The sequence below is a fragment of the Trachypithecus francoisi genome, unplaced genomic scaffold (genome assembly GCF_009764315.1).
Source record: "Trachypithecus francoisi isolate TF-2019V2 unplaced genomic scaffold, Tfra_2.0 Contig00413, whole genome shotgun sequence".
NCBI lineage: Eukaryota > Metazoa > Chordata > Mammalia > Primates > Cercopithecidae > Trachypithecus > Trachypithecus francoisi.
This window is the reverse complement of record NW_022680630.1, coordinates 38,148-58,252: the sequence shown is the minus strand read 5'-3', so window position 1 is coordinate 58,252 and position 20,105 is coordinate 38,148. Positions and strand designations below refer to the sequence as shown.

At 49.7% G+C, this 20,105-nt stretch overlaps 1 protein-coding gene across 1 annotated transcript; it reads right to left on the bottom strand.

Moving 5' to 3' along the window:
• Positions 1–604: 604 nt before the first annotated feature.
• PPP1R3F (protein phosphatase 1 regulatory subunit 3F) lies at positions 605–19,601 on the bottom strand. Its single transcript, XM_033212235.1, is given in 6 exon segments — positions 605–1,770; positions 1,773–2,859; positions 6,871–6,953; positions 7,492–7,547; positions 18,387–18,806; positions 18,808–19,601. Coding segments are annotated over 6 exon segments (2,391 nt in total). The 5' UTR covers positions 19,386–19,601; the 3' UTR covers positions 605–1,603.
• Positions 19,602–20,105: the final 504 nt, after the last annotated feature.

Genomic DNA, 20,105 nt, shown 5'->3' with positions numbered 1-20,105 from the left:
TCATTCCCCCACTGATCTAAGACACCTCCGTGGTCACCAGTTCTGTGTCTACACATGAGTGTGTCTCCACTGTTTCTGAGATCAATAGTCTTTTATGGGTCTACTTGTCTACTCTTGCAAAAATATCATGCCATCTGAATATACTACCACAATAAGTATGTGTCCTGGCTAGTCTTGGCACTTCTACATAAATTTAAGAATTAATGTGTCATGATCTGCACACAGGCAAAACTCTATTGGAATTGTGGTTGGATTTGCATTGAACCCACAAAGCAGTTTCAAGAGAACTGACAGCTTTGCACAGTGGCCAATGAAGAAGAGAAATGAGGAGAGTGTGGTGTCTTGGGAAACCAAGTGAAGAAAGGGTTGCAAGGTAGAGATGATCAACTATGTCAAATGCTACCAATATCCCAAATAAGATGACGTCTGAGACTTAACCGTAGCTATTAACAATGTATCTTCAGCAGTTTTGCCGAAATGGTTGGGCAAAAAAGATCTGACTGGGGCTATTTCAGAAAGGCATCATAGAAGAAATGAAGAAAGCTTGTATAAATATTTCTTTCAATAAGTTTTGCTGTAAAGGGAAGTAAATAAATATGTGGTGTTTTATTTTGTTGAGCAGTTTTTTATTTGCATGCAATAAATATATATCTTTCAAACCTTCTGGGCTTCCTGTTTTTAGCAGAAATGTGATGTCTGTGGACAACGACTGTGCTACAAAGTACTACAGTACGTTAACTCCTCTTTCGTTTCTGAGGCCTTCCTTATCTCAGGGGCTAAAGGGGTCTCCCTGCTGGTGTCAAAGGCTGTTTTTTCAGTAACCTCAAAAACTTGTGGCTGATTCACAACTGATGTTCCCACATCCACAGGAGACCACAGGTACCACTGCAACCATGTGACTGACACCAAACCCTCATGTGGCTGCCACTCTTCCTCCCTGGCTCCCACCACCACCATCCAAACACACACCTGTAGGGTCCCACAGGCAGAATGTGGAAAAGACAAAGAACCATATGGATTAGGACCACGAGGTGAGGAGACACAGATCTTCAAGGGCAGACATGTTGAAGCAGCAGCAGGCGACCACATCCCACCCCCAACTCCCCACTGTGGTCCTCCCACAGAAAGTGACCACCCTGCACACTCATGCCCAAACAGGAGAACACTACACCACAAGACACTGTTTCTCATAGAGCTCTATTGTGGCATATAATAATAGGTACTCTATATAAATAAATAAAAATAAAGCTCCAGCATGTTGCACAGGTTGGCTGTTAATAAATATATCTCTGGGTAATTGTGCCCCAAGACCAGCTCACGACCACTCTCCCTCGTCCAGAGAATTATACAAAAATAAATACAGGCTCGGGGGTAGGGGGAGGACATGCCCAGTTCCACTCTAAAAGTTCCCCTGACTCATACCATCTACCCATCCCCTCGTCTCCACTGGTGTCTCCACAGGGAGCCCTGTGTTAACTGGAGAGCTTGGGGATGGGAAGGCCTCTCTTTCAGTAGAGCATTCTCAGAAGCAAAGGACCCAGGTCCCCTCACTGCACAGGCCATGTATCCCATCTCAAGCCTCTGCTGATCCCACAAGCAGAGCCTACGAGAACCAAGCCAGAGAGAGGCACAGCGCAAGCACCAGGAGGGACACACCACTGTTCAGAGCCACAGGGACCACCACTAGCCCGGCCAGGACCCCCAGAGTCTGGGTCAAGGGCCCCCGGAGCTGAGGAGGCAGTGCACACACACATTCTGCAGGGGCTGCTAGGTTGGAGACCTCTTTGGGGGTTCAAGGCTTGGGCCTGCATCCTTTTCATCCTGGGAGCTCACATGAGGCCTGGCTATGCTAGAGAGACAGACTTCGGCCCCCAAAGGACTGAGGAGGGTGGGATTTTGCCCCTGCAGAAGGACGGGAGAGGCTGGCTCCTTGCCAGATATGGGATCAAAGCTGCCTGCCCACTCACTGGTGACCTCTATCTGGGCTTCTGTCCTGGCCTCCCCCAGGTACTCGGTCACCCCAGCTATCACCCTATTCATGTGCAAAGAGCTAGTGTCCTTGCCCATCCCTTTATCAGAATCCCCAATGAACTGACCCTCTGTACCCAGAACTACAGGGCCGTCACATCCTGAGCCCTCTGCCCATGGGAGCCACACATCTCCCATAGTGGCTACCACAGAACGGGCCCCGGAGAGGATTTCTGGAGGCGATTCCTTGGGGCTGTCCCCTTCTGGGCTGGAGGGTATGACAGAGAGCCCCTCTTCACCCTCCCCCTCATCATCAGGGTCTTCGGTGTCCTTGATGAGCTCCACGCCACGCCCCAGCCGGGCATAGTGCAGTGTGATCTCCTCAGCCAGGGCGCTGTTCAGGGCCCGCTCAGGGCCAGGCCACTTCAAGATCAGGTCGCGGTCCGTCAGTATGCCCAGGGGATGGCTGGGGGATATCCCTCCATCTGTGGAACCCTCCCCACCACCCCCTGCCCCACCCGCAGCCACAGCAGCCCGTAGGCGGCTCAGGTGAGACAGGTAGAGCTGCTCCAGCTCCTGGTCAATGGTGTCCTCACCGAGCAGCTCCTCCGACCCACTCACGGCCTCCAGCCCCACTCCATTCTCGCTCGATACTCCCCATGTGGCCTCTGCCTGCTGCTGGCTGGGCTCCAGGAAAGGCCCGGTGGCCCCCTCGCTCGCATCGGGCCCTGAGGCCTGGTCTTTGGGGGAGCCACCCAGGCCACAGAGAGGGGAGGAGGGGGGAATCCTGATGGCCGGTGCCTGGAGGACTTCTGTAAAAGCCACAGGAGGACTGCTTCTGGGGACGTCACCTTCTTCTGCGGGGTTGACAGTCATCGGAACATCAGACACCTGGAGCCATGGCCGGGGCGAGGGGGCAGAGAAAAAGCAAGGGAATGAAGCAGAGGAGGGGATGGAACAAGCAGAGACAGTAAGAAGTGTGACAGCCCACAGCCAGCCCCACAGGGGTTTCTATATAAAAACACCTTAAAGCGCCCTCTGTCACTACCTAGACTCCAAAGACTGTCATCTATGGTAAAATAACACAATTGGATGCAGTAAAACGGGGCTTCTTGCAGATTATAAAGCAGAGGAATTCGGTGGGTGTGAATATTTGGTGAATGATAATCACTAAACACTGCTAGCTTACCTTCAAAAGAGAGCCAGTTAAAATAACTAAAAGTATAAGTAGCCAGGCACAGTGGCTCTCATCTGTAATCCAAGCACTTTAGGAAGCCAAGGCGGGCAGATCACATGAAGCTAGGAGTTCGAGACCAGCCTGGCCAATATGGTGAAACCCCGTCTCTACCAAAAATACAAAAATTAGCTGGGCATGGTGTTGCGCACCTGTAATCCCAGCTACTCAAGAGGCTGAGGCAGGAGAATCACTTGAACCAGAAGGCAGAGGTTGCAGTGAGCCAAGACTGTGCCACTGCACTCCAGCCCGGGCAACAGAGAGAGACTCTGTGTCCAAAAAAAAAAAAAAAAAAAAGAGTGTAAGTGGATTGTTTGGAACACAAAGGATAAATGCTTGAGGAGATGTATACCTCCTTCTCCATGATGTGATTATTACGCATTGCATACCTGTATCGAAACACCTCCATAAATATATACACTATGTCCCCTCAAAAATTAAAAATGTATACATTTAAAAAAATTAAAATGCAAAAAAAATTCCAGAACACAGTCGGGATGTCCATATGAACCCATGATGTATCATCTTCTCTTTTAAAAAAATTATTTCCTAGCTCCATCTTTTCAAAGGGCCTAGAAACAATGACCAATCTAGTAGCAACAAGAATGCTGAGCCCCCAAATCTTGGCCTTTGAATGCCACTCTCCACTGAAAGGAACCAGTGCTCCTTAAAGAAATAGCTGCTTCTGGCCAGGTGCGGTGGCTCACGTCTATAATCCCAGCACTTTGGGAGGCCAAGGCGGGTGGATCACCAGGAAGGTAAGGAGTTCAAGACCAGCCTGACCAACATGGTGAAACCCCGTCTCTACTAAAAATACAAAACTCAGCCAGGTGTGGTGGCAGGTGACTGTAATCCCAGCTACTCAAGAGGCTGAGACAGGAGAATCACTTGAACCCAGAAGGCAGAGGTTGCAGTGAGCTGAGATTGTGCCACTGCACTCTAGCCTGGGAAACAGAGAAAAACTCTGACTCAAAAAAAAAAAGAAAGAAAGAAAGAAAAAGGGCCGGGCGCGGTGGCTCAAGCCTGTAATCCCAGCACTTTGGGAGGCCGAGGCGGGTGGATCACGAGGTCAGGAGATCGAGACTATCCTGGCTAACACGGTGAAACCCCGTCTCTACTAAAAATACAAAAAACTAGCCGGGCGTGGTGGCAGGCGCCTGTAGTCCCAGCTACTCGGGAGGCTGAGGCAGGAGAATGGCGTGAACCCGGGAGGCGGAGCTTGCAGTGAGCTGAAGTGAGCTGAGATCCGGCCACTGCACTCCAGCCCGGGCGGCAGAGCGAGACTCCATCTCAAAAAAAAAAAAAAGAAAAGAAAAAGAAAGAAAGAAAGAGAAAGAAAAGAAAGAAAAAGAAAGTAAAAGAAAGAAAGAAAGAGAGAGAGAAAGGAAAGGAAAGAAAGGCAAGAAAATAAAGAAAAAGAAAAAGAAAAAAAGAAAAAGAAAAGCAAGAAAGAAATGGCTGTTTCCAGGCTTGGGCAGGGAGAGTACAGGATGAGCCCAGCACATATTGTCATGGAAGATGTGAGAAAGGCTCACAGAATGATGAGGACGTGTCAAAAGGACAGAGGAGCCCATCTCAATAAGCTCCTACTAACCAGGGGTAGTTCAATTTAAGCACCAAAAAACACACAAATAAGTGCAATGGATTAAAACTCATCAAATATTTTAGAATTCATGAGTTCATAATGACACAAAACCAAAAATCCTTTTATTGGTCACCTTTGGAGTAGCACTTCTCTGAAAACTGGTAAATAAAATGGAAAAAATTAAATATTTACACTGCTTTTTCTGCACAAACTATATCTCAAAGTAGCCAAATAGCTGGTGTGGGACAGTTTTTCTTTAAAGAAGAATTCTAGCTAATAAAGGAAGTGGGAATAGTAGAATTAAATAGAGTTAATTCTAGTTAATTTAATAATAAAAGATTAAATACATTCATTTAATACAATTTGATAAATTAACTTTAATAAGATTACATTAATAGAATTAATAAATTAATAAAATGGAGTAAGAAACGTATTTCCACCTGGATGTAATCAGCCAGACCCAGACTGGAAAATTCTACAGGACAAGCAAAGTTTCTTCAACCAACAAATTGCAAAGAAACAAAGTGGGGGAGATTTTTAAAATCTAAAGAGACACATCAATCAAATGCAACATGTCAACCTTGTTTGGATCCTAAAACACTTATGAGAGAAGGAAACTTGCACACTGACCAAATACTTGATGATACTAAGGAATTACCGTCTATTTTCTGAGGTGTGATGATAGTATTATGGGGTTAAGAATTCTTAATTTTCTGGCCAGGCGTGATGGCTCACACCTGTAATCCCAGCACTTTGGGAGGTCAAGGCAATGGATCCTGTCTGTACTAAAAATACAAAAATTAACTGCATGTGCTCGCTTGAACCCAGAAGGCAGAGGTTGCAGTAAGCCGAGATCACGCCACTGCGCTCCAGCCTAGGTGACAGAGTGAGACTCTGTCTCAAAAAAAAAAAAAAGAAAGAAAGAAAGAAAGAAAAAGAGTTCTTAATTTTCTGAGATACAAAAAGAAGTATTTATGGATAGGATGATGTCTGGATGTTTTCCAAAACAATTCCAGAGGGAATGGGAGGGAGGAGACGGGGTATAGATAAAATAAGAATGGACATGTGTTGATATTTACTGAAGCTGTTCGTTATACTATTTTACTTTTATATATGTTTGAAACTTTTTGTAATTAAAAAGTTTACACACACACACACACACACACACACACACACACACACCCCCACACCCCTCCAAAATGTCTCTACCTCCCCTACCTACCATCATACTCGCCTGGACCACTGCAGTGGCCTCCCCTTCACAGGTCGCCAGTTTCCACCCTCGCTCTGACAGTCTATTTTCCAAGCAGCAGCCAGAGGGAGGCTGTTAATCCTAATCAGATCACGTCCCTCCTCCATCCACAATGCTCTTGCAGCTCCCCCTCACTCGGAGTAAAAGCCAAAGTCCTCACCATGGCCTGTGAGGTGCCACCCAATCTGTCCTCAGCCACCTCTCTGCCCTCACCCCGCACCACTCTCCCCGTCCCTCGTTCTGCCCCCGCTGCACTGGCTTCTACACTGTCCCTCACACACCTTAGTCATGGCCTCACCTCAGGAACTTCACACTCGCCTGGGATATTCTTCCCTTAGTTATCCACGTGGCTCACTCTCTCACCTTCCTCAGATCTTCGCTCAGATCTCACTAATCACTAAGCCTTCCCAGTCCACCCAAGTTACAACCCCCCGACCCAACAACACACACACACAGTCTCTCACCCACTCCCTATTCCTTTATATTTTTCCTTATCACTCATCATCACCTAAAGTACCATACATTCTATTATTTTATCATGTCTCACCCTACTAACACATAAGCCCCCTCGAAGAGCATTTTTCATGTCTGTAACAGTGCTTGGCACAGAGCAAGCACTCCATAAACTTTTGCTAAATTAACTAATGACATTTCTACAAGCCCAGGTGAGTAACTGCATTCTCCCCCTCCCCCATCGGGTTCTGAGTTTTGTGCCCTCCTCTAACCCAGAGAGGACCCAGAACTAGTGGGCCCCACTACCCAGCCCAGCAATAGTCACACTGTGAGCCTCCTATTGGGCTGTCCACTCCAAGGCTGCAAGGACTCACTTACCTGAAGTGTCATCTGGGGCCACGGACGGAGAGGGGTGGGGGCCACCAGTGGACCCACTGACTCCTGGACATCAGGATGCTCTGCTAGAGGGAAGAGAAAGGCAGCATTGGACAAGACAGGCATACAAGTAGGTATGGTTTTGTTAAGAAAATCTGCCATCCTAGCCAACCGGCAGTTTTGCCTCTGAAGCTTTCTGTGACAATCTAAAGCAGAGGGTGCCCCTTCATTTTTTTTTTTTTTTTTTTTTTTTGAGATAGGGTCTCGCTGTGTCACCAAGGCTGGGGTGCAGTGGCACAATCATGACTCACTGCAGCGTCGACCTCCTGGGCTCAAATGATCCTCCCACCTCAGCCTCCCCAGTAGCAGGGACTACGGGTGCATGCCAGCATGCCCGTCTTTTTTTTTTTCTTTTTTTTTTAAGAGATGAGTCTCACTATGTTGCCCAGGCTCCTCTCAAACTCCTGGCCTCAAGCAATCCTCCCGCCTCAGCCTCCCAAAGTGCTGGGATTACAGGCATGAGCCACTGAGCCCAGCCTTTTTCATTTTTATAGAAAGAAAAACAGTAGGAAGAAAGACATGGTAAACACAAGCTAAAACTTCTGAAGCTGGCCAATTGCTTACCCACGGCAGGGGTGTCATCATCCATGTTCTTCGTCTTCAGTTCCTCCTCAGCAGGCCTGCGGGGCAAAAGAGAGTACAATGGATCTAATACCCTGAGAGGTCACTTCTGCCACCCACTGGCACCTTCTGAGCCTCTGTGCTAGCCCACCTTCACCTGACAGCTGCTATTTTCTCTTCTGCTGCCTTTGGTTATCCCCTCATCCTAAAAGTCCTACAGCCTCCTTATACAAAATTCACAAAATACAGAAAAGTCTAAAGCAGCAAGAAGGACAATCACACATCAGCCAGAGACAACTACTGTTACCATTCCGGAAAATTTCCTTCCAGATATTCTATGAAATCATTTAGATTCTACAGACATAATTTCACAGCTAGCTTTGTCCATTTAACAGTAAGAAACATCACTATATACTTTTGCAAACATTTCAAATGACTGCTTAATACTCATATCATACCATCCCCTTCCTACTGAGCAGCTAGGTTCTTTCATTTAGAGGTCGCAAAGCAAACTAGCCAACAGCATTGGGGCATAGTTTTATCGACACTTGTATCATTTCTTTTTTTTTTTTTTTTTTTTTTTTTGAGACGGAGTCTCACTCTGTCGCCCAGGCTGGAGTGCAGTGGCCGGATCTCAGCTCATTGCAAGCTCCGCCTCCCGGGTTTACGCCATTCTCCTGCCTCAGCCTCCCGAGTAGCTGGGACTACAGGCGCCCGCCACCTCGCCCAGCTAGTTTTTTGTATTTTTTAGTAGAGACGGGGTTTCACCGTGTTCGCCAGGATGGTCTCGATCTCCTGACCTTGTGATCCGCCCGTCTCGGCCTCCCAAAGTGCTGGGATTACAGGCTTGAGCCACCGTGCCCGGCCGACACTTGTATCATTTCTTTAGGATATATTCCTGGCTGTGGAAAGAGAAAAGATAGAAGAACCCATCTTTTTGGCTGGGCGTGGTGGCTTACACCTGTAATTCCAGCACTTTGGGAGGCCAAGGCAGGCAGATCACTTGAGGTTAGGAGTTCAAGGAGTTCAAGACCAGCCTGGCTAACATGATGAAACCCTGTCTCTACCAAAAATACAAAAAATTAGCCAGGCATGGCGGTGCACACCCATAGTCCCAACTACTTGGGAGGCCAAGGCAGGAGAATCGTTTGAACCTGGGAGGCGGAGGTTGCAGTGAGCCAAGATCGCGCCATTGCACTCCAGCCTGGGGACAAGAGTGAAACTCAGTCTCAAAAATCAAACAAACAAAAAAGGCCAGGCTCAGTGGCTCACATCTGTAATCCCAGCACTTTGAGAGGCCGAGGCAGGTGGACCACCTGAGGTCAGGAGTTCAAGACCAGCCTGACCAATATGGTGAAACTCCGTCTCTACTAAAAATATAAAAATTAGCTGGGCATGGTGGTGGGCACCTATAATCCCAACTACTTGTGAGGCTGAGGCAGGAGAATCACTTGAACCCAAGAGGCGGAGAGTGCAGTGAACTGAGATCGCACCACTGCACTCCAGCCTGGACAACAGAGTGAGAGATCATCTCACAAAAATAAATAAATAAATAAATACATACATACATACATACATACAAACCTTTTCTAAGGGCAGGCGGACAAGACTGTGAGGCAGAGGAACGCAAATGGAGACTGGGAGGGAGGTCACAGAGGCCTGGGTCCCTATGCTAGCCCTCCCATCCCCATATCAGCCTGGCAGGTCACTTTACCTCCTCACTCATAAAACATAAAACAGAGCCGCGGGGAGTCAGGATGTGCACTAAGCACAAGGCAGTCAAGAGGAATGAGGACGGACAGGTAGAAATCAGGGCCTGACACACAGCAGGGAATGAAATCAACTGTAGATATTTATGGGTCTTCTTTCTCCTTCGCCAGGCCAGTCAGGTCCCTGAGTGGCATAAGCCAAGTAAATTTCAGGTGGGTCCTCCCAGGGGTGGGATCTCATCATGAAGTCACTGTTCTTACTCTGAAAATGAATATCAAGTGTCTACAGATTAAGGCAAATGAGGGAGGCATTGACTAAAACATGTTCAGAGACCTGAGAGGAGCTGGGGCGACTGCCTACACCTTTTCTTCCTAAGAGGCAATGTGACGTTCTTGATACTTCTGGCAATGGATGAAACTTTTTTTTTTTTGAGATGGAGTCTCGTTCTGTCGCCAGGCTGGAGTGCAATGGCATGATCTTAGCTCACTGCAACCTCCGCCTCCCAGGTTCAAGTGATTCTCCTACCTCAGCCTTTCAAGTAGCTGGGATTACAGGTACCCACCATACGGGGTTTCACCATGTTGGCCAGGCTGGTCTCAAACTCCTGACCTCAGGTGATCCACCCTCCTCGGCCTCCCAATGTGCTGGGATTACAGGCATGAGCCATGGCACCCGGCCTGGTTGAAACTTTTTGAAAACCCATAACCATTACCTTCACAGAAACAGAGTATCACCATCTGACCCCTACATAGTACCTACTATGGCATTACACACTGTTCTAAGTGTTTCACATTTTTTTAAATAAGTTTTTGGGGTTTCTTGGTTTTTGTTTTTGTTTGTTTTTTCTTAGAGATGGGTTCTTGCTATGTTGACCAGGCTGGTCCTGAACTCCTAGACTCAAGGGATCCTCCCATCTCAGCCTCCCAAAGTCCTACGACTACAGGCATGAGCCACGGCGCCTGGGCAACATGTGTTAATTCAATCCTCACAACCACCCTATGAGACAGGTACTTGTAATCCTCTGAAGCAGGCAGTACTATTGTCTCCATTTTACAGAGGATAAAACAGAGGCTGAGTAAATGGCTCAAGGTCATACACTTCACATCACAACCCAAGCCTTCTGGCTCTTACCCAGTCAGCTGCTGCTTCTTGGATGAGGGAGAGGGTCTCACCCAACCCATCTCCATCCTTTCTAGAAGTAGACAGAGGGAGGCATCAATACTAGACAAGATCCCTCCCTCCTCCTTCATGCAGGCTTTTCTTCGGACCTGCCTTTGCCCACATTCCCCGTTTCCCTACCTCCATGGGCTGGGACGTGTGTGGCTAGGAGGCCACTAGACACAGAGTGGCTGCAAGAACTGCTTTCTATAAACACCCTCAGGGAGGACGCTTTAACCATATATATGGATCTAGAGTCTAGAAGGGACCGTCTGTCTTTCTCTACTGTCTAGGACTCACAAATCCCACCAGAGGTACTTGAATCAGAATACTACAGGGTCTAGGGTGGGTGACTCTGGGAGCACAGGTGCCACCTCCCACACATCACAGATGAGAAAGAGAGATTCAGAGCAAACCAGCGTGGTCCCACACCAATCCCCTCCATGGTCCTAAAATCCAAGTCTTTGGACTTACGTCTCAACATGATTTCTGCCAGGCTGCACTGACTTACTTCTTTTTGCTGCCATAGTCCCTCACGACAGCAAACATCCTCCCCTTAGGATCTTCTAAACCAAGCCTCTTCAAGAAGGCCCACAGACAGACAGAAAGCCAGCCCTCCCACCTGTGCGCAGTAGCAGGCAAGCCTTCTCCTCCATCTGGCCTAGTCTGGACATATATTACAAACAGGCTTCTAAAAGCCACTACAGAGTCATAGATGTGAGAGAGAAAAAGGAGAACACTCAGGAAGCAGACAGCCAGCAGGAAAAGGACTCCACAATTCAGTTGGAGGAAGGAGAAGAGAAAGAAAAACAAATACACAATCAATCCCTCAGCCCCCAGAGCACCCATTCCATGGCTGAGGGCGAGAACATCCAAAAAGCAGGTCACACCACTGAGCCAATCCCAAGATCCGCAACATCGGCAGAAGCAAACAAGTCATTCTCCAAAGTCAGATACGAAAGCAGAAAGCACAAGCATGTATTGTTCACCTCCTCCACCATGGGCCCCTCTCGTTGACATACCAAGGCATTTGAAAACCTTCACATCTGTCCTTCAAAACAACACCCTTCCTTTTTACAAATGCAAAAACTAAAACTCAAGGAACTGCACCTCTACACTCACTGACTACATAACCACGGTGGTAACAAACATCCCAGGAGGGCTCCACTTTGAAGAGAGTTTGATATTGTGGGCTTAAAAAGAAACAAGTATCTTTGAACCGTCTTTCACAGTAAAAACTCAAGGGCAGCTATGACTTCAATCAACATGAAGATAGTAAGAGAAATCAGGTACAAATGTATACTGACTCACTGATTGGTAACAGAGAAGAGGGGTTCTTAGAAAAATGGGGAGGGAGATTAAGAACAAAACTGTACCTGCAGTATGCCTGCTCGTTCTCAAGAAGGAAACCTGTTCTTTTGGCACCAGCCCCACAAGTACCACGTGGCATCCCCTCAAGGGCAGTGAGCCATAATGGCCAGGGCACACAGATCTGGGAAATCCTGGACATGCATCATTTGGGTGCTAGTGAGCACTAGTCAAGCTGGTGTCGCCTAAAAGGGGCCATTTCAGGCCTGCACACCAGTCTCCTGGGCGTACGAATTCCTCTAGCCATCAGGAAACACAATGGCTGCCAAGCTGATAGTTCCCGAGGAGACCAGAGGGTGAGGATTTGGAAAGAGATGGTGTTGGCCCCAGCCTAGGCCAGCCGAGGAAGAACAGAAAGGGGAATTGTCAGTCACAGAGTGAGCAAGCAGGTGAGGGCTGACAAGCCCTGTGGAGAAAAGCAAAGCAGACTTTCAGAGCAGTCACAGACTGCCATTGCCACCACCACCCAAGTCCTCTGGAGCAACCCCAGCATTCATGTTTTCAAAGAATTTTGCCAGCCCAAAGTGGGTCAGGCGCTGAAACCCAAAGGGAAAGTCAGCAGACCCCGGCTCCCATGTAGTCAACCTGAAGATAACGCTGACTTTCCGGGGGGACGAGTGGCTTCAGAAACCTGCCCCACGATACTCAGAATTGCAGTTACCCTGAGCCATCTGCTTTCTGAAAAGAACAGGGCTTGAAGGTGGCTGTGAAAGCCACCAAGTTATGTGGGGCACTGCTTTGCCTTCCCCAACAAGTGTGTCAGCCTCAACTCTGGGACTTGCTGGCGATCCAGTGGGGTAGAGGGGGGAGAGCAGTTTCTCGTGCCATGAGCTTCTTCAACAGTCATGACTTCGGCCATGACCCATAGTAAGAAATCCATTCTACATCATAACCCAGCACATCCACACATGTGTAAAGAGACATATAAATAACTGAAAAACAGTTGTTCTTTGAGTGAAACAATACTTACCTTTACTGCATGTGATGAAACACTGGCATTTCTTATGCTATTTCCTTCTTTTTAATGCTTGTTGAAACCCAGTAAACTGACTTCACAACTCTTAAGGGTTAGGATCTGCAATTTTGAACAATCCCAGCTCTGCCACCGATCAGTTGTGTGATCCGGGGCAAGATACTTAACCTCCCTGTGCCTCAGTTACTTCACCTCTAAGGAGGGGATAATACCTACATCAGTGAGTTGTTCAGCAGATCAAAGAAATATTTGAAAAGTACCTATAAAGCGCTTAACAGTAATCCCCTCAAATTTCCATTGAGGGAAACTGAAGCTCTGAAAGGAAAGCAACTCGCCTAGTGTTGCCCTGCTGGTAAAATGCATCACCCAACCTGGTACAGTAGCTAAGAGCTGGAGCACTAGAGCAGGACCACACAGGCTTGGATCACAGCTCTGCCATTTTCTTAGCACGTGGCCTCAGGCCTACGTCCTTAACCATAATGCCCTACCAAGTTTTCTGTAGCATAAAAGAGGATCACGTTCACATTAATTCCTCACTCTACAGACAACTAAGATGCCCCCTGACTTGTCCCATTCAACTCCGGTTATTCTGGTTTCCCTGAGGCTGCCAACTTGGATAACAGGTTGGATCCCCATCCTTCAGTTATAGGTGCACTGAAAGACAGTGGGCCTTCCTGTGCATCAGCCCTGGTGACGGACCCTGGAGACACGATGGTGAGCAAACCCAACTAGGAAGCTTACAATTCAGTATGGAGGAAGGCATTAAAAAATACTCAAACTCATTCTTTCAACAAATATTTATTGAGCACCTGCTAAGTGCCAGGCACTGTGGCAGGCCTGCAGGAATACAGTGGTGAATGAAAGCAGACCATGTCCCTACCCCTCACGGAGCTTACAGTCTAGCAGGGCAGAGAGAGTCATCCAGCAACCCCCTAACAAAGGTCTAACTACAAACTGCGATCAGTGCCTTTAGAAAAGTAAATAATGCCCTAGAATAAGGGTCCCTGGCCCAAACTGCAGGGTCAGGCAGGGCTTAAGGATGCTGAAAAGCAAAATGAGCAAGTGGGGAGGTAGGGGAGTGAGAGACTGCTTGGGAACCCTGTGGGAGAGGTGATGAATGCAGTCCCCGACAAGGTGAGTTTGAGGAATTATTTGGGCCATCAGTCAAGTGGAGACGCCAAGTTTGGATACATGAAGCTAAGGGAAAAGCCAGGAGAAAGAGAAGGGCCAGAGAGTTAAGAGGAAAACCAGCAGAATGTGGTCTCAAGGCACGGGAAGACAAAGTGTTTTAAGTAGGAGTGGTCAACCACTTCAAGAGGAAAACCAAAAAACCACCTGCAGAATCTGGCAGATGCTGGTGGCTAACCCTTACATGGGGTGAGCAAGTGCAGAAGGCAAGTACAGGCAACTCTTTGCAGGGGTCGGCAGTGAAGGGGAGGGTGATGAGGTGTTGGCCAGAAGCAGGAGGGAGGGAAGGAGGGGTCAGCGGAGACACAAGGGATGCTGGCACCGGTAAAACTCAATAGAGGATCAAGCGAGGAGGGCAGCAGAAAACCTGCCAGGAGAGAAAAGGTGACTGATGATGTCAGATTCTAGAGCAAGTGGCAGAAACTGGGACCAAGAGCACAGGAGGGAGAAGTGGCCTAAGCCAGAAGGGACTCCTCCTCATCTGTAACACAGGGGAGGGAAATCAGCATGCACACTTGGGGGCCGCAAGTTATAGGGAGTTCCATTCTTATGGCTTCTGTTTTGTTTTTTGAAGCAGGAGAAAAAGTCTGAAGGTAAAGAACATTTGAAAGAGTCACTTGAGAGGAGAAACAAGAGTGGATCAGAAAAATATAGAACTGCTAGGCAAGGTGGCCGATGACCCTCTATTGGTGGCGATGCTCATCTGCTCTGCCACGGGACATTCTCTAACCAAGCTCAGCACCTGCTGGGCTGATGAGTGCTACGAAAAAGCTGGGGGCCTAAGGATGCTGGGGTAGACAGCTCCCCTGGGGAAGTCCTCTTAGAACTGAGGGATCAACACTGGAGGAGAATGCAAGGGGTACGGAATAAAAGTTCCTGGTGAAGGAAACAGCAGGGCAAAGCCCTGCAGCAGAAAGGAGAAAGGCCTTTGGAGTAACAGAAAGACCACGGTGACAGGAGCTCAGAAGAGCACTGGTGTAAGACTAGAAGCCAGTGGAAGCCAGATTGGGGGATGGGACGGGAGGGTACTTGAAGACCATGGTGAGACCTTCTTGCTCTTTACTTTTAAGAGGAATAGGACACTTCCGAGGGGTAGTGTCAAGTGCCAAGGAAGATCAGGAGGGCTTTTCCCCACACCGGCCCTAGGACTTTGGACTTTGGGAGCCTCAGTTTGCTCATCCAGGAAAGAGAAATTTAAAACCCTCTACTTCACAGGGAATATTGTCGGAATTAAACCAGACCTTGCATGAAAATACAGTACTCAGTGAAGTGCCTGGCCAAGAGCAGGGGCTCAGCCAGGTCTCATACAACAAATCCTCTGTACCCCATCCCACAAGCCCTGTGACATCTTAGGACCACTCTGCATCTCTTTCCCTGCTGGAAACTAGCACTGTGCCCAGCACACAGTAGGCCCTCAATAAATGCTTGTTGATTAATCATCTCTAAGCTTTAGAGTTATCAAATGCCTGGTCCAGCAACCCAGGGAAAACAGAAAGCAGCCATTTGGGTTTCTGAACTATATCCTGATGGCTACCACGGACTTCTCCCATGCCCTCACCTGATGTGTCTGTGCTCAGTGCACAGTGGGCCTGCAGCCAACATTTCCTAAACAGGAAGTCCTCTATGATAGGGCTCCCACAGGTAAGGGATATACCCTGAGATCCTCCACCATTTCCCAAGAGGGCTAGGTCGCCAAGGGTGGCTAGTCTTCAGCAGTGCTGCAAGTCACTGGCAGCACACAGGTTCTAAAACAATAATATGTTGAAATGTACTCGCCAAGAAAGCCACCGACCTACAAAAAAAACCCTTATCGCTGATCTTGCAATGAGCACCAACCTCCCCTTTGCAAGAGCTGAGATCGAAAGATAAAGAAGCTATCAAAAAGCCATCTGCCCACTTAAAATAATATCACAAGTCATGTTAGGAACCACAGACCTGGGGCCAGATACCAAAACAATTGTCTGAACAGGCTGCTTCAATTTCTCCTTAAAACCACCCATGTATGTTAAAAGAAAAACACCCTCTCCACCCACCTTGGCCCTGCAAGGTTTTGATTTCTCTGTTCTCTGTCTTTCACACTCTTTAAAATGACCAAACTCCTTCACCCAAACTGTCGCATCTTACAGACAGGGTTCCCATGACAGCCGGCGGGGATGACAGCTTGGGAAAGTGATAGAAATGAAGGTGGCTCTGGGGCACTGGACCTGCTCAGTATCTTCATCTGGGTGGTGGTTACACAGTGCATACATATGTACAAATCCGCTGGGCTATACACGGATATCAGTATACTTTATGTAGGTATAGCTCAATAAAGCAAAAAAAGGTAAAAGGAAAACATGACATGCTGGGAACACCAAGAGTGAAATCCAGAATTTGCCCTGAATCATGCCAGGCTTTCTAGAGGATCAGTCTTAAAAAAAAAAAAAAAAAAAGATAGAAAAAAGTAAATATACATCCCTAGCATTCTTCCCTGGCCCTGTCACTAAATGAGGGCTTTGAGCAAGCTGGCTCACCTCTCTGAGCTACCTGTCTCCCCTCTACTAAATGGGGATAATCATAGCACCTACACAACACAGCATGCACAGCAGGCCTCATGGAGAGAATGGATGATGTTCATAGCACAGAAATCAGTAAATGCTGGCCAGTTATCTTTTTCAGCTACCACCATGCTTCAGTTACCTTGCTATGTTTGCTGCATCCAATCCAACCATGCAAAGTGACTGTCATTCCCCTTAGCAGAGGAGTAAACTGAGGCAAGGCCACACAGCTGATGGGCGGAGTCGAATTTAGGAGAAGAATCCAGGAAACTGTAGGTGTGGCTCCCTAAATACTGACACCAGCTAACACCTGTATGATACTACTTTGAGCCAGAGTCGGTTCTGAGCATCTTTACTCATATCCCGTAAAGTAGGTGCTATAATTCTGCTTTACAGATAAGGTTCCTGAGGAACAGTGTAGTTAAATGTGTTGGCCAAGGTCACAAGGCCAGTAAGTGGCAGCACCAGGACTTGAACCCAGGAAATCCATGCCAGAATCCACACTCTTAATGCTGTAAGAAAAACCATGCTGCCTGTCCCCTTTAAATGAAGTCTCAGATTATGGTGGGGCTCACAGGTGGGTGAGTGGGTGCTTGCCTGCCTGCTCACTTACCCAGGAACATCTGCCCACCAGCCCGGAGCTAGACCTTTCTGAACTACTCACAGCCTAAGGCCTTACCAGAACCAGCAGAACCCACAAATGTCTCACTGCAGCCAGGGGCTTCTGACCGAGCACATACATACAAGGTCCAAAAAGCATTTTCCCATTTCCATTTCCAGTCCTCCCAAGAACAGGGAAATGTATGGATTTTAGGGAGAATCTAGTGATCCTGGGCCAGACTTAGGGTGACCACAAAAAGAATCAGGCCTAGCTGCTGCCCTTAAAGAACTCATAGCTTGATAGAGGAAACCTAGGGAAATCTTCTACCGGGGCCCCCTGGGGTATAACTAATCATTTCTCCCTCTCCCTGAATGATCACAGGTAGTGTGGCAAAAAAACAAGGGACAAAAACTTCAAGTCCAGTACCCATCTGGTTCTGTCTCTCTGTCAGAGCCACTGCTTTCTTGTGAGAGCACGGGCTCAGCCTCTCGCCTCCACAGGAGGACTCCAAGTAGATTACAGCGTAAGAGTAGAGTGCACAGGCTTCAAGGTCAGACATGGGTGAACTGGAAGAGCCAGGTGCCACCACTGCCTCAACCAGTTTCTCCACCTCTGGAATCCTGGTTCCCGCTCTGTCAGAAAGAGAATCTGCTCTATTCCCACTGGCAAAGCCTCAGTCCACACTACTATGTCACTGCAGTTCTCTCCACTCCCAGCACACTGCTGATCATTCACACCAACCTCATTTCCACCCCAGGACCTTTGCACTTGCTGTTTCCTCTACCTAAAACACCCTTGTTCCATATATGCACATAACTGTTCTTCATCATTCAGGACTTAGTTTAAATGATAGTTTAAATGAAACGTCCTCAGAAAAATCCTCCCTGTTCCTTCTTCTACAAACTCTATCCCACCTCCCCACCGTATCTGCATAACTCTTCTTTATCATCATTAGGGACTCACCTCCTCACAGGCCCTCCCTTTAACAGCATGTCTAATACAGCCATTCCCTCCCAATCTATCCCTTTACTCCCTTCAGCAGCTTTGTCCCTATTTATCCTATCTGCTTCCTCCCTTGTTTTTTCAAACTGTCTCCCATAGGAGCCTGTATGAATCCTTGAGGGCAGGGTAGATGTCTGTCTTGTTCAGGGCTTTACAGTGGAACTCAATAAATGAATGAATAAAACCCCAGTTAAAACAGTGCCTAGCACATGTTTGACCTCCATCACTCTTTGACTAACTGACTCAACGCACCCTCCTCCCTGTTCTGGAGAGCAGGCCTGAGGGGTTCCTGGGCCGGAATGCTTGTCCTCCATCCCAGACACAGCCCTGCGTTGGCGGAGGTGGCGCTGGCTGACATTACCTGCGCCTCACCGGCTTCATGCAGCTCTTCAGCTGCCTGGCCTCAGCCTCCACGGGACCCTGGCACTCGGGCTGTGGCTCCAGCTGCTGCAGCTGCTGCTGCTGGGGCAGCCCTTCCGCATCAGCGGGTGAGGGAGCGGGTGCGATCCGGAGCAGGACTGTGTAGTTGCGGCCGGGGTTGTTGGCCCAGAAAGTGCCCTCGGGGGTCTCATAGCGCACCACGAAGTCGAGGCGCGCCCCATCGCCCGCGCCCTCAGCAAAGGGCAGCTGGAAGGCAAAGCGGTCAGTGCGGCCGCCGTCGTCGGGCGAGGAGGCGGACGCCTGGCCGGGGCCCAGGCCGAGCCCCGGATCCAGGATGGGATCTCCTGCTCCTGTTCCTCCCGCTCCTGCCCACGGCGGGCTGCGCGGACGTAGCGCGCTGGTGGTCGCAGAAGGAAGCCCAGCCGTCGTGTGAGGCCCGCACGTGCACCGCCTTCTCGAAGGAGCGGTTCAGCACGCGTACCAACCCGCGCAGCACCGGCGGGCGGCTCCCCGGCACCCACACCCCGGCACCCCCGGGAACCGCTCCGGGAGGCGGCAGCAGCGCCTCCAGCTCCACCATGACGCGCCCCAAGCGCTCCAGACGGCCCGGCGCGGGCGGCAGCGAAAATGTGGGGACCAGGTAAAACCCCCCGTCAGTGGGGACAGGGCACAGCAGCGAGGGCTCGGGGCAAGCCTCCTCTTCCTCCTCCCCTTCATCCCCATCCTCGCCATCGTCGTCCTCGTCGGCCCCGCCGCCGCCGCCATCTTGCCCGGCCGCCGCCGCCATCTTGCCCGCCCCGGGCCCGCCCCACGGCCGGTAGCGGCGCAGCTGCGCCAGCGGCAGCCCCAGGGCCTCGTCGGCGAACAGCACCCTCCGCGGGGCCACCGCCGCCTCGACCGAGGTGCGGGGCTCACCCGCGGCCGGCGAGGGGGGCGCGGAATGCCGCAGCGGGGGCTCCACAGGGGCCGTACGCGCCATATCGGCGGCGGCGGCGGCACCGACGGCACCGGCGGCGGGACCGGCGGGGGCAGGGCCTGAAGGGGCGGGCAGCCAATGGGAAGGCCAGCGCGGAGGGGTACGGCTCACGGAGGCGTAGGCGGTGAGATGAAGACAGGTATAGCAGAGGGCCAATGGGCAGCCATACGCGGATGACGTAGCAGCGAATTGAGAGCAGGAGAAGCACACAGCCAATGGGAATGCCCGGGAGTGGGCGGTGTAGGGGGCGGGATGATCGAGGAATCAATGGAGAGGCCGGAATGGGGGTGGTGCGGAAATCCAGGATGAAAGCAGAAGGAGACAGCTAATGCGGAAGTCTGAGCGAGAGCGGCATGTGGGCGGTGGGAAAAGTGGAATGGCTACAGGCGATGAGGGCAGCCGGGAACGAACGCAGAGGCCCACAAAGTGGGAGATCCCGCGGGTTGCGTAGGCTGTGGAATGGAAGCTAGAGACAGAGAACAGCCAATGGAGAGCCGCACGCGGGATGACGATATAGCTGCAGCGAGCCAATGGGAAAGCTTGTGAGCGTGCACTACGGCTTTGGGGGCGGGCCAAGGCATAGCTAGCCAATAGGAAGGCTAAAAGGAGACCAAGGGGCGGGTGTGTCAGCGGCCACGGAGGTGGGACCATAGTGGGTCGAGCCAATGGAGGTGGAGGCTGAAGGCGGGAGCGAGGACGAGAGATGGCGGATGGCCAATGAGG